Source organism: Lissotriton helveticus, chromosome 2_1 (genome assembly GCF_964261635.1).
Source record: "Lissotriton helveticus chromosome 2_1, aLisHel1.1, whole genome shotgun sequence".
NCBI lineage: Eukaryota > Metazoa > Chordata > Amphibia > Caudata > Salamandridae > Lissotriton > Lissotriton helveticus.
In genome coordinates this window covers 1365346302-1365366444 of record NC_136059.1, presented here as the reverse complement: position 1 = coordinate 1365366444, position 20143 = coordinate 1365346302, and the positions used below count along the sequence as shown (strand labels likewise).

Sequence of the window (20143 nt, the reverse complement as noted above, 5' to 3'; positions counted from 1 at the left end):
GGGTGAGGGTGTTTGAGGGTGAGGGGGTGTGAGGGTGACGGGGTGTGCAGGTGACGGGGTGTGAGGGTGACGGGGTGTGAGGGTGACGGGGTGTGAGGGTGACGGGGTGTGAGGGAAAGGGGGTGTGAGGGAAAGGGGGTGTGAGGGGGGTGAGGGAGGGTGAGGGTGTGTGAGTGTTGGGGGTATGTGAGCGTGAGGGTGTGTGAGGGTGTAGCAGGGATTGCATGTGACTTACTGGCAGCTCTCTTGTGAGGTGTACAAAGACAGAAGGTAAAGAGTAATACACAGGAGCTGATTAATTGCACACACATCTCAGGAACTTTGATTCCCACCCTCCGCAATTTTGCAGTACATAAAGTAGTCCATTTGTATGCGAAATTCGAACTATCGATGCTTTCGTACAGCGGGCCCTGTCTGGGACAGCCCTGCTCTGTTGCAATAGCTGCAGTGTGCTGCCAGGGGTGTTGGAGAGCTCTTTGCTACTAAGGTCGCTCCTTCCTCAGCGTGGTTGCTGAGCCAATTCTTTCAGTTATGATGCACCTTCATAGCTGAAAGCCCAGTAATTACTCTTGCTTTAATCCTTCAGTGTTTCCTCTAAAAAAACAAGTAAGTGTTGCAGGACAGACTGGAGGCCTTGGAACCTTAGTCCTGGACGTGACAGAAAATTGTGGGCGAACAGTGTCATCGCCTGCGTGAAGGGGCCGGTTATAAAGGGAAACCCCTGCCTGCCTGGTCTAAACTTGGGCTGCGCTGAATGTGTGCCACTCACGCTGCGAGAGTTGTTTCTGCAGCTGTAATGGGAAATCATTAAATGACCTCTCGGAACACATGCCTCAAACGGAACCCGCTGCCCCCTCTGGAGAGGAGGACCCCTCCTGGCACCAGTGCTGTACGGGCAAGTGTGCAGCTACCCCTTGGTTGGACTAGTGCACTGCCCCTGGTGTTCATGCCCACATCCTGGAGGTACCACAGCACAACAGCTGGATGGGCTCGTGTGAGCAGGACTGCGCCAGGCAGCACGTTGTGGAGTGGGAGGCGCTGGCTGCTCGAGGAAGCCGAGTGTCCCAGTGCACTACCACTGATGTGTATTACCACCTCTCGGAGGCGCCACAGCACCAGAGCTGGTCCTTGCCTGGGCACAGGGGGCCAGTGTCGGAAGCATTGCCTCGTGCAGCACGGTTTGCACAGAGACACGTTGGTTGTCAGGGCAGGACTGCAGTCAATGTGCCTCCCTGTGAGCAGAAACGGAAGTGCACTCACTAGGGCTGTACGAGATAGGACCTGGATGCAGCAGGAGGACAGAGCAGTCCGCACTGTACGCACTGTGTTTGCCAGAAAAAAGAAAGAGGTGGATGAAACACGAATACAATGCGCTACGGCCCTGGCACTGCGCTGTCTCTGAGACTTCGCACACTGGCGCTGCCCCTGTGCCCTCATGCAGTGGGGTTATCTCGGCACCATTATGCTCTGTGCCTTATGTACTGAGACTGGCCTCGGTGCCCTCCAGCACTAACTAGCTCTGGCCACATACTCCGATGCATCCTCGGTGACCGTGTGCCTGCGTTGCCTCGGAGCCCTCATACACTGAGTCTGCCCCGGTGCCCCCGTGGACTTGCCCATGTGCCCTAGCGTTGCCTCAAAACATATACTATGTTGCCTTGGTGCCCCCAAGTACTTCTGAAGCCTCGGTGCCCACGCGCACCAGCATCTCCTCAGTGCCCTCATGCATCGGGCATTTCTAGGTGGCCACACGCACTGGGGCTGCCCTCACACCCCGGCTTTAGATTAGCGCAGGCACAGCACCCCGGCCGCTGCTCACATTATTGTCTCTAAGCCTATTAATGCACGGACGTGTAAGACGCGTATTGTTATTTACCGCATGCGGAGCCGGCGACTCTTAAAGCTGGGTTGCAGTGTATCTGGCCTTTGCTTTCTTTCAATACAGCAGCCTTTTCCGCAAACGCAACGCGCCAAAAGCGGTCCCTCAGTCCCAATACTGTCACCAAATGTGACGCATAATCTGCCTTTTCTAACAGCATAATTTAGCCTGTTGGGAGGCGCTGTTAACAAGGGAGCGAGAATAGAAAAGATGCTTGGGCAACCGACAGAGTAGGCTGATGGACCGGGGGTATTGAGGGCATGCAGGGAGGTGGGCAGCGCGCAGGCACAAGATGGGATAGGCCGGTGGGACGAGTGGGAAGGTAGTCAGTCCTCCGCTCTTGAAGTGACTGGTGGTCGGGTAGTAACTCGCACGAGAGGAAGGAGACACTGGTGTCCCTGGAAAGCGGTGCGAGGCCCAGTCTAAATTCCCTCACAGAGCGAGTTAGTGGCTCGAACCCGCACATAAGGAGAGGATGAAGCGAGCAGCTGGTGTCCCTTGTGCACCGTTAGATGCCCAGTCTTCATGTCCTCGGCCCTTAGGATGGATAGTATGTTAGGGAGCAAGGTAGTGCTTTGTGGGAGAGGATGGCGCTGGGGGGCCGGGCCTGATGCGGGGGTCGCACAGGGCGGGCATCCCACAGGGGCAGGAGCCCGTCTGCGAGAATCTCTTGGTAGCACAGCGCAGTTCTGCCCGAGGAAAGGGAGCGGGGCCAGGCAGCAGCGCAGTGCTTGCACAAGCATGGGGCTTGGTTGGCCGACAGTGGGGGGAGGTGGAGGCACAGAGGGGGGGGGGGGGGCGGAGGGGCAGGCACGTGTTAAAGAAAAGTGCAGCAATAGCTGAGTCGGGTGCCCAAGGGTAAGAAGGAAGGGGTCTAATTACAAAGTTGGGGGAAGGAGGGGGGGTGTTGTTAGCCTGAACAGCATCTTGTGATCCTGGGCAGATTTATAAATGTCATCGAAGTACCAGAAAATGGATATGGTCCTGGCGTGCGCTATGGGTGCTCCGGTAAAGAGCATCAATGCTGGAGTCGCATTATGGGTACGATGTCAAAGGGCCATCCGTTTGGCAGCCGAAGAAAAGGCCGCAAGGAGTCTAATTACAAAGGAAGGGGGTGGGGGGGGGGGTGTTTCTCAGCCAGACTTTCATGGCGCGGCCTGCACGACCCGCTGCCAGCTCTGGGGGCTTTCAGCTGTAGGGAAGGCTGGACTCAGGCTCGGTGAGGACAGTGAGTGCCCGGGCCCCAGAGTGCCCCGCCGCTTCGGAATGATATGCGGAGGGCCCTCGGGGCGTGGGCATTGGGGGCAACTGAGCACCTGGGGGTGGCAGAGACACCTGCGAGCTTAGAGGTGGACAGGGACGCAGCCTTGCTCGGGATGGCAGGCATAGCAAGGAGACTGTACTATTACCTCGGTAGACCGGAGATGCATGCCAGGATTGAGACGCTGTCGGGTAATTGCGGAGCTGCACAATTGTGCTCCACAACTGGCTTCGCCCGCGCTCAATAGTTTAAATCTTACGCCTGAGGGCGGCTGGCTCCAGTTTGACACTTCCTCTACACCCACATCTTCCTCGTCTTCGTCGTTCTCGTCCTCTTCTTCCTCCTCATTTTCGTCTGGAGGGGTAGGGGTTGTGATCCTCGTTACCCTAGGGCGGCTTGTGATTGTAGAGGCGGCTGTTGGACGGGGCCAGTTTTGAACTACAGAGAAGAGCGAAACTGAAATCTGGTGCGGGGCGGGACTTCCGTCTTCAGAAGCCCGCGCACGCGCACACGGAGTGCCTGGCCAGAGGAGTGGTGACGCGGGGCTCTCATGTCCGAGGGAGAGCCCCACGGAGGCTGCAGTCCGGCGATGCGGTGAGTGAGGTTAGTTGGGGGGTCTCTCTGTGTGCGTGGGCGGGAGCGGCGGCGGCGGGGGGGCTGGGGACGTGTGGTGTGTGTCTGTATGTGTGCGCTCATGTGTGTGTGGGCGGGGGCGGCGGCGGGGGGGGGTCTGGGGACGTGTGGTGTGTGTCTGTATGTGTGCGCTCGTGTGTGTGTCTCTGTGTGCGTGCGTGATTCATGGTGACTGAAGAGCCTGCCGGAATCGGAGCGCGCGACCTGATCCGATTCTGGCAGGCTGCATGCGTGCGCGTGCCAGTCTGTTGTCCCAAACCTCGTTAGTCCTTGAAAGCCAGAATGATTACAATAGGACTCCACTGCGACAATCGCTTTCGCGATTGCGTCGCAGTGCGAGCCCTAAAAAAGGTGACCGGGATAATCCTGCTTGCTATCGCCCAATATCCCTCCTGGACTCCTTCATGAAAGTTACCGGGAGGGTAGTTTTAAATCGTTTACAACATTGGGCGGATGACGCAAAACTCCTATCCCCTGTCCAATATGGGTTCAGGGAGGCCCGTGGTACTGTTGAACAGGTATTACATTTTTTTATGCTCCTAGGAAAATACACCCAAGCCAAGGAGGGCAAGCTTTACGCAGTGTTCGTCGACTTAAGTGCGGCGTTTGACGGTGTCATACATGACCGCTTATGGGAGATCCTGAGGGAATTGAAGGTGGAAGAAGTGATAATTTCCTTTTTAAGACAACTCTACGAGGGTGCCAGGGCTAAAGTGAGGTTCGGCACTAAAGGAGAATGTACCAAGTCCTTCCTTGTAAAGAGGGGAGTGAGGCAAGGGTGCGTACTCGCCCCATTTCTTTTTAATCTGTACACCAATGACTTAGAAAAAGAATTAGTGGCTAAAGTGCGCGACTCCCCCCAGGTGAACCATCAACAAATTGCGTCCCTCCTATATGCGGACGATGCCGTGATAGTGTCACGGACCCAAATAGGATTACAAGTGGCCCTGGACACTTACTTAAAATTTATGAATAGTAGGGGCCTAAGGCTTAACGTATCCAAAACATTTGTAATGACGTGTGGTAGATCTGGGAATAAAGATTGTCGTTTGTTTGCCGGGAAAGAAAAAATTGCAACCACCAAATCTTTTTCTTACTTGGGCATCATACTCGAAGAAACTGGGTCAAGGCGGTCTGCCATCAGAAACAGGACCTTGATGTTTAAGAGAGCTACTGCGGCACTTATGTCGTTTTCGAAAAAGATGGGAAAGAGACCCCCAGAAATTTTGCTTAAAATTTATCAGGCCAAGTGCACCAGTACAGCAATATATGGAGCAGGTATTTGGGGCATCGAAAAGTGTAATGAAATACAAAAGGTAGAGAATGTGTTTTTAAGATTTATCCTGGCCATCCCTGCAAGTTCCCCTGTGTTTAATTGTCATGCCGAGTTGGGGATTCGATACATTATTGACCTGATTAGTATGCAACCTGTTTTGCTTTGGCACCGTATTTGGACTACCCCTGACCTTTTGCTAAATAGAGATATTATTAAGGATTGCATGAGCTTGAACAAGGCCAGCAAGATACCTTGGCTGATTTATATTCTTAAATTTACCAGGGATCTAGGAAGACCAGAGTTCTACCATCAACCAGACTCGTTGCTTAAGATTTCAAGAAAGGACTTGAAGCAGTTGTGCTGGTATCATGTTGATTGCCTGAGACTAGGTGTGGAAATTAATAAAAAACTTGTAATACAGCACCAATTCACCCTAGTCACATATAGCATACAGCCTTACTTAATATGGTGCTTGAAGGCTTTTGACCGCTATTTGTTGACAAGATTCAGGTTCGATATTTTCTTCCGTCTAATTTCATTCCCTAAAGTAAACGATTGGGGAAGAAACCTGTGTAATTGTCCATGCGACAATCTGTCTACCCAATCTACGTTGCATGCAATATGTTTCTGTAAATTTTACACATTGGAAAGGTCTAGATGGATCAAACCATTTTTAACAAAACATGGTACTTGGAGGCAATGCCGCCCAGCTTTACTATTCTTGCTATCCTTAAATGATGTGACATGTGTAGCAGTTATGGTAGGTTTTTTAAAAAGCATTTTGAAGAAAAGGAAAAGCTTAACTCTGTGCTAAAATGTATGTATTTTAAATTATACTGTTATTGTAATGAATTTGTCGCTTTTATGATTTTATGTATTTTAAAGTCGAATAAAGCTTTTTCAACAATAAAAAAAAGTAGGGACAGAAGTCAAAAGGATAAGAATCCCTGTTCTATACTATACCAGAGTCATCTTGGGGACTGAAAGTATCCCACGCCAAGACAAGAGAGGGCAATGATCAAAAACACACGAGTCTTAGCTTGTACAAATGGTTAGGTGGGTAAATGTAACCTTGTGAATATATTCATGTACAGTCTATACACATAATATTTCCACAGATGAGGGTGTAAAATTCACAGCGTACACCATTACAATTTGCATTTTCTAGAAATTGTACCTTTTTATCCATAGGTAAACATTTTATCTCAGTTTTTGGATCTATGTGAATATGTAATTATGAAGATGCACTGCATTGATGACAGCTGGTAGCCAGATGCCTATGATATCACAACAGAACCAGCGCCTGTGCAATGTAAATGTTTACCAGTTGGAACGCGGCTGGGAATCTAGCAGCAAGTGCAGGATTCTGTACCCCCATCAGATTTTCAGAAAAGATGCCAAACAGAAGAAGAATCCAGCTTAGTTTTGGTGAAAAACGTAAGCCCTTTTCGTGGAACCCATGAGGAGGCCCACAGCTTACCATATTTATTGCTTAAACAGGTTGAGCCTGTCTGTGCTACTTCAAGAATGGACTCGGAATCTCAGACAAACCAGCAGAAGTTGGGGAACTTAGAATGGCTTCATCAACTACGTGGATATCTGCACACTCTGTACTGCAATAAGGTCTGAAAGCAAGTTTACTAGGTTCTCATTCTGAGGGACATGCAATCCCCAATTTAGTCCGTTAAAGAGTTTCTGCTAAATTGTGAATAACAAGGAATGCAGGAATACCAATATTCCCATTTATTTTTCTAAAAGCAGGTTCCGTAAAGGAAAATAGTGTGCTGAAAGAGTGCAGAAACACAGATTCCGGTTGTCCCTGTTTCACATGGGTCAACCCATTATGGGCCAGTATTCCAGTATCCTGGAGGTATAGATACATCTATTGATTATTCCAGCACATGAATACCGTTGCTGGCCTCCTTCCTATTGTACTATGGAGATGGTTGCCTCTACCTTTCTCACTTATCCTCCCCAGAAATAGTTGTGCAAAAAAAAATCTTAACAAGATGCATCAGGGCTTCGCTGACGTTTTTGCCTGTAGAGATGAGGTGATGACATCACCGTTGTGGGAGGTGTCTCTGGGGATTGGAGGAGTCTTGCTAGATCCTCAGTGGAGAGAGAGCTTAACGTAGATCAACTTGGGTGTGCTTTGGTCTAAGATTATTGTGGCAATGTTTGAGTGTGGATACATTGTCAATATAGCGTCTCATTTGGCCAAGCTCAACTTTGAAGAAGTTACTGATTGGTGTGCATTTCTCCTAACAGGACTGAACTGGAAAATCCAACTTGAGATTTAAACAGTGCTTTATTGTCACGCTTCTGCTGGAAACTTTGCTTTTGTGGTCTTGGCAGGCAACCTCGGCCAGTGTGAAGAGATCAACAGATTATCTAGCATCTGAGTTCACTGTCCTACTGTTGTCTTATGGTTTGGTTGCTATCAACTTTTTATTTGCTGTCCGAGGTGCAAATGGCTTAGTCTTGACAAAGTAGGATTTGAGTGTCGGCTGTTAACTGGAGGGCATGGCTAAAATCATGTGGTAGTCTCGATTTTGATGTTGGAGACTGAAATGCCTGCCAAAGAAGTCAAGATATTATGCAGCGAGTCATTGATGGTTTTTGCTTGCCAAGCTGGGTACAGAGATGTGTGTAGTGGGTCAAAGGCAATGGCAGTACACTTTGTTCTTTAAACATGCTGCAGTATGTGTAAGGTGAGGTTGGTCAGGGAGGAGCATACCTGATGAACGAGGTTGTCATTCATGAGGGTCTACGGCATGATGAGCTACATGAAGTAGGTGTTGGCCAGCAAATACATTAGACCATTCTTAATGATCCTGGTTAAAGCATCACCAATCATACTGAAGCCAAAGAAAGTGTTGTTTGCATAGCAGGTTGAAGCTACAGTAACAAGTGAAGGCTGGAAGAGTGCCAGGATGATTATCAATCAATCAATCAATCAGTGCATTTATATAGCGCGCTACTCACCCGGGGGGTCTCAAGGCGCTTGGGGAGGGGGGTCCGCTACTGCTCGAACAGCCAGGTCTGGAGCTGCTTCCTGAAGGCGAGGTGGTCCTGGGTCAGGCGGAGGTGGGTCGGGAGGGAGTTCCAAGTCTTGGCGGCCAGGTAGGAGAAGGACCTTCCTCCTGCGGTGGCTCTTCGGATGCGGGGGACGGCGGCGAGGGCGTGGCTGGTCGATCGGAGCTGGCGTGTGGGGGTGTAGAAGTTGAGGCGGCTGTTGAGGTATCTTGGGCCTTGGTTGTGTAGGGCTTTGTGTGCGTGGGTGAGGAGACGGAAGGTGATTCTCTTGTTGACCGGGAGCCAGTGCAGGTCTCTCAGGTGTCCGGAGATGTGGCTGTGTCGGGGGATGTCGAGGATGAGTCTTGCTGAGGCATTCTGGATCCGTTGGAGTCTTTTCTGGAGCTTGGCGGCGGTTCCGGCGTAGAGGGTGTTGCCGTAGTCTAGTCGGCTGGTGACGAGGGCCTGGGTGACCGTCTTCCTGGTCTCGGTGGGGATCCACCGGAAGATCTTACGTAGCATGCGCAGGATGTTGAAGCACGACGAGGAGACGGCGTTGACTTGTCTGGTCATGGAGAGGGAGGAGTCCAGGACGAAGCCCAGGTTGCGTGCGTGGTCTGTTGGTTTGGGTGCGCTGCCCAGGGCGGGGGGCCACCAGGAGTCGTCCCAGGCGGAGGGTGATGATCCCAGGATGAGGACTTCTGTCTTGTCTGAGTTCAGTTTCAGGCGGCTGTTCATCATCCACTCAGCTACGTCTTTCATCCCTTCGTGTAGGTTGGCTCTGGCGGTGGCGGGGTCGTTGGTGAGGGAGAGGATCAGCTGGGTGTCGTCAGCATAGGAGATGATGTTGAGGTTGTGTTGGCGTGCGATGGCCGCAAGGGGGCTCATGTAGACATTGAAGAGGATGGGGCTGAGCGAGGAGCTTTGAGGGACGCCGCAGATGACTTCGGTGGCTTCTGATCTGAACGGGGGGAGGCTGACTCTCTGTGTCCTTCCGGCGAGGAAGGAGATGATCCATTCTAGTGCCTTCTACTGGATTCCGATGTTGCTGAGGCGCTGCACTAGGGTGCGGTGGCAGACAGTGTCGAATGCCACGGAGAGGTCCAGGAGGATGAGGGCTGCTGTTTCTCCGTTGTCGAGCAGGGCTCGGATGTCATCGGTGGCTGCGATGAGGGCGGTCTCGGTGCTGTGGTTGGCCCGGAAGCCAGACTGCGAGAGGTCGAGGGATCCGTTCGTCTCGAGGAAGGCTGCCAGCTGCTTGTTGACGGTCTTCTCGATGACTTTGGCCGGAAACGGGAGGAGCGAGATGGGGCAGTATTTTTTTAGTTCGGTGGGGTCCGCTGAAGGTTTCTTCAGTAGGGCGCTGAGTTCGGCATGCTTCCAGCTCTCCGGGGAGGTAGCGGTGTCGAAGGAGGTGTTGATGATGTCCCGCAGGTGGGGTGCGATGATGACGTCGGCCTTGTTGAAGACGTGGTGGGGGCAGGGGTCGGTAGGGGATTCGGAGTGGATGGAGTTCATCGTGCGGATGGTGTCTTCGGTGCAGATCGGGGTCCAGGCCCGGAGGGCGGTGGTGGGGGGCGTTGGTGCGTTCGTGGGGTGCGTCGGTTGTGTGCTGAAGCTGTTGTGAATGCCCGCAATCTTGTTGTGGAAGTAGGAGGCGAGGGAGTTGCAGAGGTCTTGTGAAGGGGTGATGTCGTTGGTTCCGGTGTTGGGGTTGGAGAGCCCTTTGACGATGTTGAAGAGTTCCTTGCTGTTGTGTGCGTTGTTGTCCAGTCGTTCCTTAAATGCAGTTTTCTTGGTGGTGTGGATCAGTTGGTGGTGTTTTCGGGTGGCGAGCTTCAGGGTGGTCATGTTGTCTGGTGTTGGGTCTCTGCGCCAGGCTTTCTCGAGGGCTCGGCAGTTCTTCTTGGAGATCTTGAGTTCGTCGGTGAACCATGGGGCTTTCTTGCTGCCGGGTCTGCTAGGCGGGGTCCTCAGCGGGGCGAGGTCGTCTGCGCAGTTGCTGATCCACTTCGTGAGGTTGTTGGCGGCCTGGCTGGCGTTCGCTGAGCTGGCGGGGGGGGTCCTGGCTCAGGGATGCGGCGAGCTGGTCGGGCGTGATTTTGTTCCAGTTTCTGCGTGCAACCTGTTGTTGGTGGTGGTGGATCGTGTTCTTTCTGAAGCTGAAGTGGATGCAGCTGTGGTCCGTCCAGTGGAGTCCGGTGGCGTGGCTGAAGGCGATGTTCTTGCTGGATGAGAAGACTGGGTCGAGCGTGTGTCCGGCGTAGTGGGTGGGGGTGGTCACCAGCTGCTTGAGACCGAGGTTGGCGAGGTTGTCCAGCAGGGTGGTGGTGTTGCGGTCGTTGTTGTTCTCCAGGTGGAAGTTGAGGTCCCCGAGGAGGATGTAGTCGGTGGAGGGGAGGGCGTGCGGGCTGATGAAGTCTGCGATGTCTTCGCTGAATTGTGTGCGTGATCCCGGGGGTCTGTAGATGAGGGTGCCTCTGAGGGTGGTCTTGGGATCGGTGTGGATCTGGAAGTGCAGGTGTTCGGCGGCTCTGAGGGTGTCGTCGGAGTTGGTCGTGATGCGGATGGTGTTCTTGTGGACGATGGCGATGCCTCCTCCAGTCTGGTTGACGCGGTCCCTCCGGGTGATCTTGTAACCGTCCGGAATGGCGATGGCGATGTCGGGCGCCGAGGAGGCGTTCATCCAGGTCTCCGTGAGGAAGGCGACGTCTGGTGATGTTGTGTCGAGCAGGTTCCAGAGTTGGACGGCGTGTTTGTGGACGGAGCGGGTGTTGATCAGGATGCACTTCAGGTGGTTGTTGCTGGTGGTCTGCTTGGTGGGTGCTGGTGTAGTGCAGGTCCGGATGCAGGTGTACTTGCAGGAGTGGCAGCTGAAGGGTCCGTGGGTGCGTCTCGGGGTGGCACGGTAGCATCCCGGGATCTGGCTGGTGTTGAGTGCGCTGAGTTCGGTGGCGTCGTAGGTCCGGCGGGTGGGCTGGTGTCTGCGGAGGCCAGGGGTCCTGGCGCTGGGCGCGGGCAAGGCGTGGACAGGCGCAGACTGGCTTACCTTTGGCGCGCCCGCTGCGCGTCAACGCTGCGCGTTTGCCACTCTGCCATATGAGGAGCGTGGGGGGGTGGAGCGAGGGAGGAGCAGCTGGGAGGCAGGAGCGGGGCAGCGAATGGGAAGGGAGAGAGAGGGAAGGGGGCGGGGCTGCAGGGGGGCAGCGGCGGGGAGCGGGCGGGAAACGCGACCGGGGCTGGAGGGGGAACAAACGAGGGGGAACAACGAAAATCAGAGGGCACAACAAGCGGACAGCAGAAAAGGTACAAAAAGGTACAAAACAAAGTTACTTAGAGCAGGGGGCAACGCAGGGAGAAAACGATGGAAAAAACAATACAATACAACGGGGAGCAACGCTGACACAAGCGACGTAGAATACAGCCGTGCAGCAGAGGAACTACCGCTCCAGCAGACCAGGAGCACAGCTGTGGGCAGCGGCGGCACTCGGTAGGATTGGAACCTGGGCTCACTCGCAGAGAGTGTGCGCGGTGTGTGGGGTGACCGGCCCAGAGGGTGCGGAGTGTGATGGCGTAGATGGCAAATAGTGAAAAGTAGCAGGAATTAACCTAGAAGGGGTTTTAGGTTTATTACAGTGTAAGCTTGTATGACCACAATGATCAAGGGACAACTATGATGACTTCTTATTCCACTGTAATACAGACACCACTCAATTAGTTTTACAACTTTCTCAAGTGGATGCTGAGTGTTATCAGGTTCATTCTTTTGCCATATGCATAAAGGTCCCTGCATCGTGGATGACCATTATTCATGTAAACCTCAATATCGATAAAATAGAGGTGTCTGTTTTAGAGGATTCAGCCTCTCTGTGGGCCAAATGCTATTGCCTTTGTCAAAGGGAGATTGCAGGTTGGACAGCAAGATACTGATCTCATCCTCAGATCTCCAAAGTAGCCTACACTTGCTTCCTTGCATTGTATGTTTTAAGGCAAGTACTTCCTTCCTTTCATTCTTTCTGCACGAATACAACTGTGTAAGCAGTTATCACCTCTTGCAAGGTCTTTGCCAATGCAGTACACTTATGTCTTCACAACATAGTAATCCAACACCTTTTTATGTAAAACAAAATCTGGCTGCTTTACTGGTTTAGGACTGCCCTTTACAGAGATTTCACTTCATCTTGCTGCTCTCCACTGGCTGTCCATTCAAAAATGGTTAATCTTCAAGGTTGTTTGAGCAACAGAGTAAAACTGGGCTCTGGTCCAGCTTCCCTACAGTCTTGTCTGATTTCTTATTCTCCAGTGTTGGCTCTCCATTCCGGTAACCCAATTCTCCCAGTAATCACACATCTTTAAATTGAGAACTGGTGCTTTCTATTTTTCATATTTAGCTTCTAAATGGTGGAACTGTCATGCCCATCTATTATTGAAATCCAGTCTAAACCTTGGCTATTCTCATTGGAGGTTATGTTTTTCTTATTTTGTTAACCTTTATATATATATATATATCTATGTATAGAAATATATATTCATTCATACATTTCCGAAATTTTGTTTGTGCTCGGTAATGTAGTCTTGTTGAGCAGACTATCAAGAAGATGAGCTTTTCCTAGCATGAACCGGGCCCTATGAAAAATGTAATCAAGGTTGTTTCAGTGAAGGTGTTGTCTATGTTCACTACCTGCAGTCATAATATAATCATGTTAGGTAATGTATTATTTGTTCAGCCATCTATCACCAAAAGTTACTTCTTGCTATTGTTTCAGAGGTGCCACTAAAAGAGTACCAAGACAATAAAGAAAACAGTTGGATTTTTAGTTGTTTGATAATGAAAGTAGTCTGAGGTTCGTTTTCTGTATAGTGAAGTTTGTTCTGCACTGTCGATAGCATGACTGAGAACAAACAATATTCTGACCACTTCCTTACAGTTTTTGTGATGAAAAGAGTAAAATCACAGTTATCTTAATGATCTAGCTGCAGAACAATTTTAGTATTTCTCACAGAGAAACTCTGGAGCAGTGCCACAGCTGGCCAGATGTATATTTAGTGAATGAGCCACTTTAGTGGTCTGATGCCCTGTGATGACCCTCAATCACCACCATTGTGTACTGACTTTAGTGCGCTATGTTACCTTAGCCTTAATGTAGGATAGTCTTGCACATGCCTATTTCTCTTCTGTTCTATACTCTTGCTGTTTTTCAGCAGAATAATCTTGCCAAAGAATAGAAGGTATGGGAGGTTGAGGTGCAGTGTTGTTGGTGATGGTGCACACATGTGCTCCATAGTGGATACTGAGGGATTAAGTGCATAGTGTTATTGGAGCTAGGTGAATTATGACTTTAGCCTATTGTCTTTAGCATGATCTTATGCCTTCTTGCATACTAATTTTGGCTCTTTGCAGGAGTAGAGGCCTATGCTTGAGCAACTCCATATTCTAAACTGCAGCCATCTTCTGAGCCTCTTTAGGTGAGAGGTTATGTTTTAATTCCTAGCTGTTATTCGCTTTTCCTAAACTAAGGAAGGAATCAGATGAATGTGCTCACTCGATGCTGTAGTCATAGCAAAAACGCCTGGCCAGCTGCTTGTTGTGCTCTCTTGGTACGAGGTGGTACAGGAATCTGATGGGAAAGGTAGGTGGAGTTTTCTAGAAGCTTTGATGGAGGGTTGCATTCTATTATTATAGAAAGAGACCCGAGAGGGAGAGAGAGGCAGAGAGTCAGTGAGATGAGAGATGCTGGTCTGGTGATTTTGGCGGTTTGGTGATACAGCATGGTGCCGACGTGCCCTTCTTCAGATGAAAGATGCCTAAGATTATGGTGAGGTGTTCCATGTATTCCTATTGTATCTAACTATTGCTATTGTGAAGAATATCTACTGTGATGTTTAGTTATTTCTTTCTTTTGTCATTCTATCATTGTGTAATAAAGAAACCCCAGAGCATATAATTTGTTTGTATTCCTTGTGAGGGAAGGTCGGGCCCCTTTTTTACCAAGTGCTCAGGGAGGGATGGGTAAGTTCCCTTCCAACGGGTAGTTGTTGATACGGGAGGGAAATCGGCTCCCAGCAGGGATGTCTAAATTCTAATTATTCTATCCAATACATTGCTAGGAGGAGCATGCGCTGTGTACCCTCTCAGATGGGGAGGTGTTGTTATTTGCTGCATACCCTTTCAGATGGGGGGGGGGTGTTGTGACTTGTTATTTGCGAGCTCCTCGGCAATGGTCTTATATGTTGTTAGTGTTTATTCCTTTCTTGGGTAAGTATTGTGAAATGTGGTGTCTTTCTGGATCCTGAGAAAGGATGTGGTAAGTAATGGCCTGGTGACTGACAGAATCACCAAAATATACAGAAAAGCAGGTCAATACAGTATAATACACAGTAAATTGAATTTAATTTGATTTGTTTAGCAACTGGAAGCCAGTGTAGGCTTCTGAGTGAAGTGGCCAGAGCATCTGAAAATGAGGAGCTGACTTGACGCCAAGTCTTTACAAGCTATTTATCAAATATGCACGAAGTGACAGGTAAACACTAGTAGGGTGATACATGACAAACATACCAGGTTGATAATATACAGTAGTGTTAAAGGGAGTCAAATATACTCTTAAGGATTTACGCTGAAAGAATGCCTTCAACAACCCAGCCACAATTTGTGGTCTCATTGATAAAAAATAATGCTCTGATTTTGCATGTGCGAAATGGGCTTGGGACAGGGAGTAATTACATCGGTTACGAGATTCGTAGGTCATGTATCCAGAAAGGCATCTGTCAAGTGTAATTTTCCCGATTCATGCCCTTATATATGTACAAATCACCTTGCCCTTATATAGGCATAGAAATCATACCAATATTTGGACATAGCCCATGCAGTCCTAATACAGGCATGGCTACTTCCACTAGTTCCAAAAAGCTACAACGATGTCTTGGAAAACTCGAATTCAGCAGTCAGGGATATCCCCTTTCTTGAATATTGATTTGTCCTAGAAATAATGGCGTTCCCTTGGGGTTCTTTGGTGACGTTGTTATGTCCAACTTTACGTCAAACTCTGCACCTTCAAGGTATAAATATGCCCACACTTGCCCTAGCAAACACACAGTGGTTTGGAGCAGTTCGACTATCTACTTGCCCGACGCAGCTCGCTACAGCAAGTGCCGAAGGAAGCCGACCCTCCAGCTGATGCACAGAGAGAGACGCTGTCTTTTCTCTTGCCGAGAAATCCAGCTCCAGTGTTTTCAAGCTCCCCTTGCAGGGTGTTGGGAAATCGAGTCCCGAGAGAGAGATACCAGACCTCCTTCATTCTAAACCAAGGTACAGAGCTGATTAGACCCTAAGAGAAATCTTGGATAGATTCTTGGCAAAGAATACTAAACCTATGCTACACCATACTTACTTCTTCCCTCGTACTAGACCTAGGTTAGGTACATTGGGGTAGGTGTATTTTAGAAGCACCAGTTGAGTACTTTTAGTCTTTGTTATTTATGTATGTATTTTATGGCTTAGAAACTATACCATGCTTTTACAGTATTATTTTACAATACTCTTCTCGCTCTACGTATTATACTTTGCAGACAGTATTACCATTGTTGCAGTTCATTTCTTCTGCATGAGAAAGAAGCCTGTTCAATAAATAATTTTTATTGAAAATGCCAGTCTCTCTATTTTTCTGCACCTCTGATGAAAAGAAGCAACTGAGTAAAATATCTATCTATTGTTTCCACGACTCTGAAGATACGTTTTATCTTGGGGAAACAAAGTTGTCATGTTTATGCGGTTGTCCGAAACTAATCCCTTGATTGTTTATTCGAGAAAGTTTCTAGTGACCTCTGAGCTAGCTGGCACTCACAATTAAGTTTAATATATTCGATAGAGACCTAGTCGACCTCAGTCCTACGTCAATTCTATAGGATATAATATTCCAATGCGCAGAGCCTATTGGGAATATAGGAACTACACCACACAACTTTGTTTGCAGAGGTCGAATTTGCTCCCTATGAACCACAATGTATGTTAAATGAGTATTCATGCGAGAATGTGAGTGGGATGCTGATAAGGATGAAATTAATGGATGTGCATGGGAATTGAGCAAGATTGTGTTTCTTGAGTTGCAATCATAGAGAGAATGCACATGGTGTTGTTGACAAGAAGAGAAATGGTTATGTTACTGCATGGTTTGCAGTAGAATACAGAGATCATGGTCTTTGCTAGTCCAAACAGGAGATACCCATGTCTTCGCCTATCTTTCAAGGACATCCATGAGAGGGGCATCTTGGTAAACTGATTGGCAAGTAAACGTGTGTGTGAGTAACTGGCATTATGGAGGCGAACACTCCAACTGGCAGACTGGTGTGGATGGCTATATTGCCTTGACCTAAGAGAACTGTGGATGAGACCGAGTGTCAGGCTGGCTCTTCTGCGGTGGAAATTATTTTTTAAACCATTCTTCTGGAGGAAAAACATGATAAAAACTGGCTGACCTTATTCATAGATCACGAATAGATGGATAGGGTTTGAAATGCATGACCAAGCCCGACCTGATCTACACATCTTTTAATCTATTCCCATAAATGACTAATACAGTCAAACACAAAAGTTTAGTTTCAAATAGGACAAGGTTCCCAAACCAATATCCCATCGCACCTCAACATGTATTTGCAAAGAACACATTAACTTGTTGGTTTTCTTGCCTTGAATAACAGATGTTAATGTATTACAACGTAAAGGTATTCATTTTTGGACCTCAGGGTGATGAAACGTGCAGCGGACTCACCAGGATTCAAACTTGTGACCATGAAGTCAAACAAAGGTTCAAACAATTGATGCACTAGTCCACTGAACAAACAGGCCATGGACATCTCAGGTCTGTGAATATCGAAATATCACTACAGGAGGCTGACATTTCCATTACTGAGTTGTGTAATCACTAATTCTGATACCATTTTCATTGCCTACCAAAAACAAACTTTTTCTGAGATTTGTGCCTGCTGTCTAAGACTTCTGTGTGAATTTCCCAAAAGGTTCTATAAGATCGTGATGTGACCAATTTATTTCTGTAATTAAAATAAAATAGGAGGAAATCATACAGAGAACACACACCACCCCACGGGAGTGCTTACAAAGTATTTTAAAAAATGCTTCATTTTAAGGCCTGTTCTTCACACGTCTGTGATCTCGGGCACATGCAGTCTCAATTTCACTATTGAAGGAGTACTTACAGAGTTGTGGTTCATGAAATGACTATTGCTAACCCATTCCTGTAAGGAGCTAGAGGAATATGGGTTAAAAGCATCTCAAGGTATTCTAATACCTTTATTAGAGAATCCTTGTGGTAAGACTAGCCTGCATGTTTCATCCCTTATGGATGGGCCCAATACAGTTCTTGCACTTTCAACAGGCTCAAAACCAATCTCTCTTTTATCTGCCTGAGGGACAATGGATATCGTCCCTCTATGTAACTAACGAAAACCTGCTGGTAATATGAAAAAATAGATATACAAAGCCAAAAGGTCACTTGTATTTAGTTAGGTGTTTTCCGCTCTTGAATTAACCCCATATGCTGAGAGATGTGTTTTCTCACAGGTGGAAGGAGCTGAAGACCCTGAAACCTTATTTGGTCTTCAAAATTCGAATTCCCCTCTTGAGAACCTGGTATGTCTATTGCCTTGCACCTTTTTTTACCACAAGGGTGCTTTAATATTTCTTTATTTGCATATCTTGAGGTAATTTTACCAGATATCCCTCGATCTCTGAACCTCAAAATATAGTGGCGCAACAAGTAACTAACTTACCCTATGATAAACATAAATAGCAGCTTCTAACAAAAATTAGGATGCTCATAAAAATACGAACCACAAAAAACAAACATGCTAAAATTCCCATAATATAAATAACAGTTTTGGTTATTTTTACCTTCAAGCCAATCAGAGATAGACATAGACTCTGAACTCCCTTGGAAGAATCATTCAAGAGGTTGCTGTAGCAATTCTCCAAAGGACTGCTTACTAGTTCTTGAACCTGCACAATAAAACATTACACAGTGTTAGAAAATAGGGTAACAAAAGAAAAGTATATAATACATGCCTTGTAAGTCTCAGTGTATGGACGGCCACTACCCAAGGTTTTTGGGTCAACATGGATAGGTTTCTTTATGAATATATAATTATTAATCACCCAAAAAGCCATTTTCTGGACTACTGGGCAGGAATTTCAAATACAATTTTACACTACGTTTGAGTTGCTTTTTTCTGAAAATTCAAGTAGCAAGCACATATTTTCAGAACCTTTTTTTCCACAGAGATTGATCAACAATAATAAAAGGAAACATTTAAGAAAAGTGTTGCTTAAATATACCACATACTGGAGCACCTGGAAAAATGGGACTGCATCACAGCAGAAGCCCTGCAAAGGAACTGAATAATTCAGTACAACAGTTGCAACATATCATTTTGAATCTGTGCACTTCATCAACAAAAACCATTTTATGCGGGCTCATCACTCCCCTCTAGTCTAACAAGCACAAGACGTCCGGTCGAGTCAAGCTATATCTACAAAAGGATTCTTAACCTTTTGACTTCTGTGGACCCCAACTTAATCGTTTCTGGAATCTGGAGACCCAAGCTGAATAATTATTAGGATCTGGGAACCCCACTGGGTCATTACTGGAAGCCAGGGACCCAGGCCAAGCAATGTTGATGAATTAAACAATACACAAATGCTGAAATGTTTTATGTAATTCACAAAAATCCATACAAATAACAATATTAGTTTTAACTGGAAGGTTGGAGCTTATCTAAATTCAATGAAGGCATCCCAGTGCCCATACTGTATTCTGTTTGATAAACTTGCAATGCCCCACAAATCAATTTGAGGATACCATTGTAATTTGCAGCCTCCAAATTCAAATTACTTTACATTGACAGAACATTTTAAAATGTTACACCAAGTAGGCTTTGCTGATCCCCAGGAGTCCCAGGACCACAGGCTAAGATCTAATCTTATCACTAGGACATTCAACTTCACATAAAAACTTACAAGAAATCAAAATAAACAATGTACAAAATGCTTAAGACATGTCTGCTACTGGATGAATTAAAATTACCTCCAATGCAATGCCCTGGAAGTGATCAGTGGGCATCTGTATACGCAAAAAGTCCATGCAGACATCAGTTGTTCTCAAAGGCTTGCCCGCAGATCACATTAGCTAATTGGTATGACTAGTGTTCAGATCACTAGATTGGGACCTTTTTAGATGGGGGAAAAACTACGTTCCACAGAATGGGGAAGAGACAAGGGGTGAGCAATCATAGGTTAGATAGAGCATCACTAGAAAGAGCATAACTGGAGGTAAGTAACTTGATCTACTAATGGATCTTTCTAACCGTAGATTTTTCACCTTGTGAATAGATTCCAAAGAAGTACCTCCACAGGTGGTGGATCTGTGGAATGGCTCAGACCAAAATGTCCTGCAGGACCAAACGAGCAAAATGCCAATCCAGATGGACCTGACTGTCTAGGCAACAGTGCTTTGTGAATGTGTGCACTGATGCCCACTTAGCAGCCTGACAGATATCCAGCACAGGCACTCCACATACCATCGCAATAGTATCAGCCTTGGCTAAAGTGGAATGCACTATGGCATGGAGCAGATGGGCTTAACTTAAGAAAATGTGTAAAGCATTTAGAAGTACGAAAACAGTTAAAAAGTAAAAAACACAACACAATAACAATCCCACTCCAATAATAGAGGATATTTTAATGAACAAAGAGAGCAAATTAAACAAGCATTTACAATGCAATAGGTCTCGTATTATTTAAGTTTGAGCTATTGGCATTGCTAAATAATGCAACACCAATAGCTCAAACATTAATAATGCGAGACGTATTGCATTGTAAATGCTTGTTGCTTTTGCTCTGTTCTTCTTTCCCCTCAGTGCTTTTCTGTGACCCCTCCATTTTACCCTTCCACTACTCAACTTCCCCGAATTCCTCCCACATTTCATCAACAAGCCATAGGACGTCCAGGCTAAATTTCAGATTTAAAAATGTAGCACATGCAGCGCTCTTCCCAATGTTCTAATTCACTCC

The 20143-nt window shown here is 47.5% G+C and overlaps 1 protein-coding gene across 2 annotated transcripts in view; it reads right to left on the bottom strand.

Annotated features, from left to right (window-relative positions):
* The window catches only part of HELQ (helicase, POLQ like), a 494226-nt gene that overhangs the window by 202657 nt on the left and 271426 nt on the right, over positions 1–20143 (bottom strand). For both annotated transcript variants that reach the window (XM_078676301.1, XM_078676302.1), the window contains one exon: positions 17969–18073. In XM_078676301.1, the coding sequence (XP_078532427.1) occupies positions 17969–18073 (105 nt within the window). The remainder of the gene's footprint in view (positions 1–17968; positions 18074–20143) is intronic.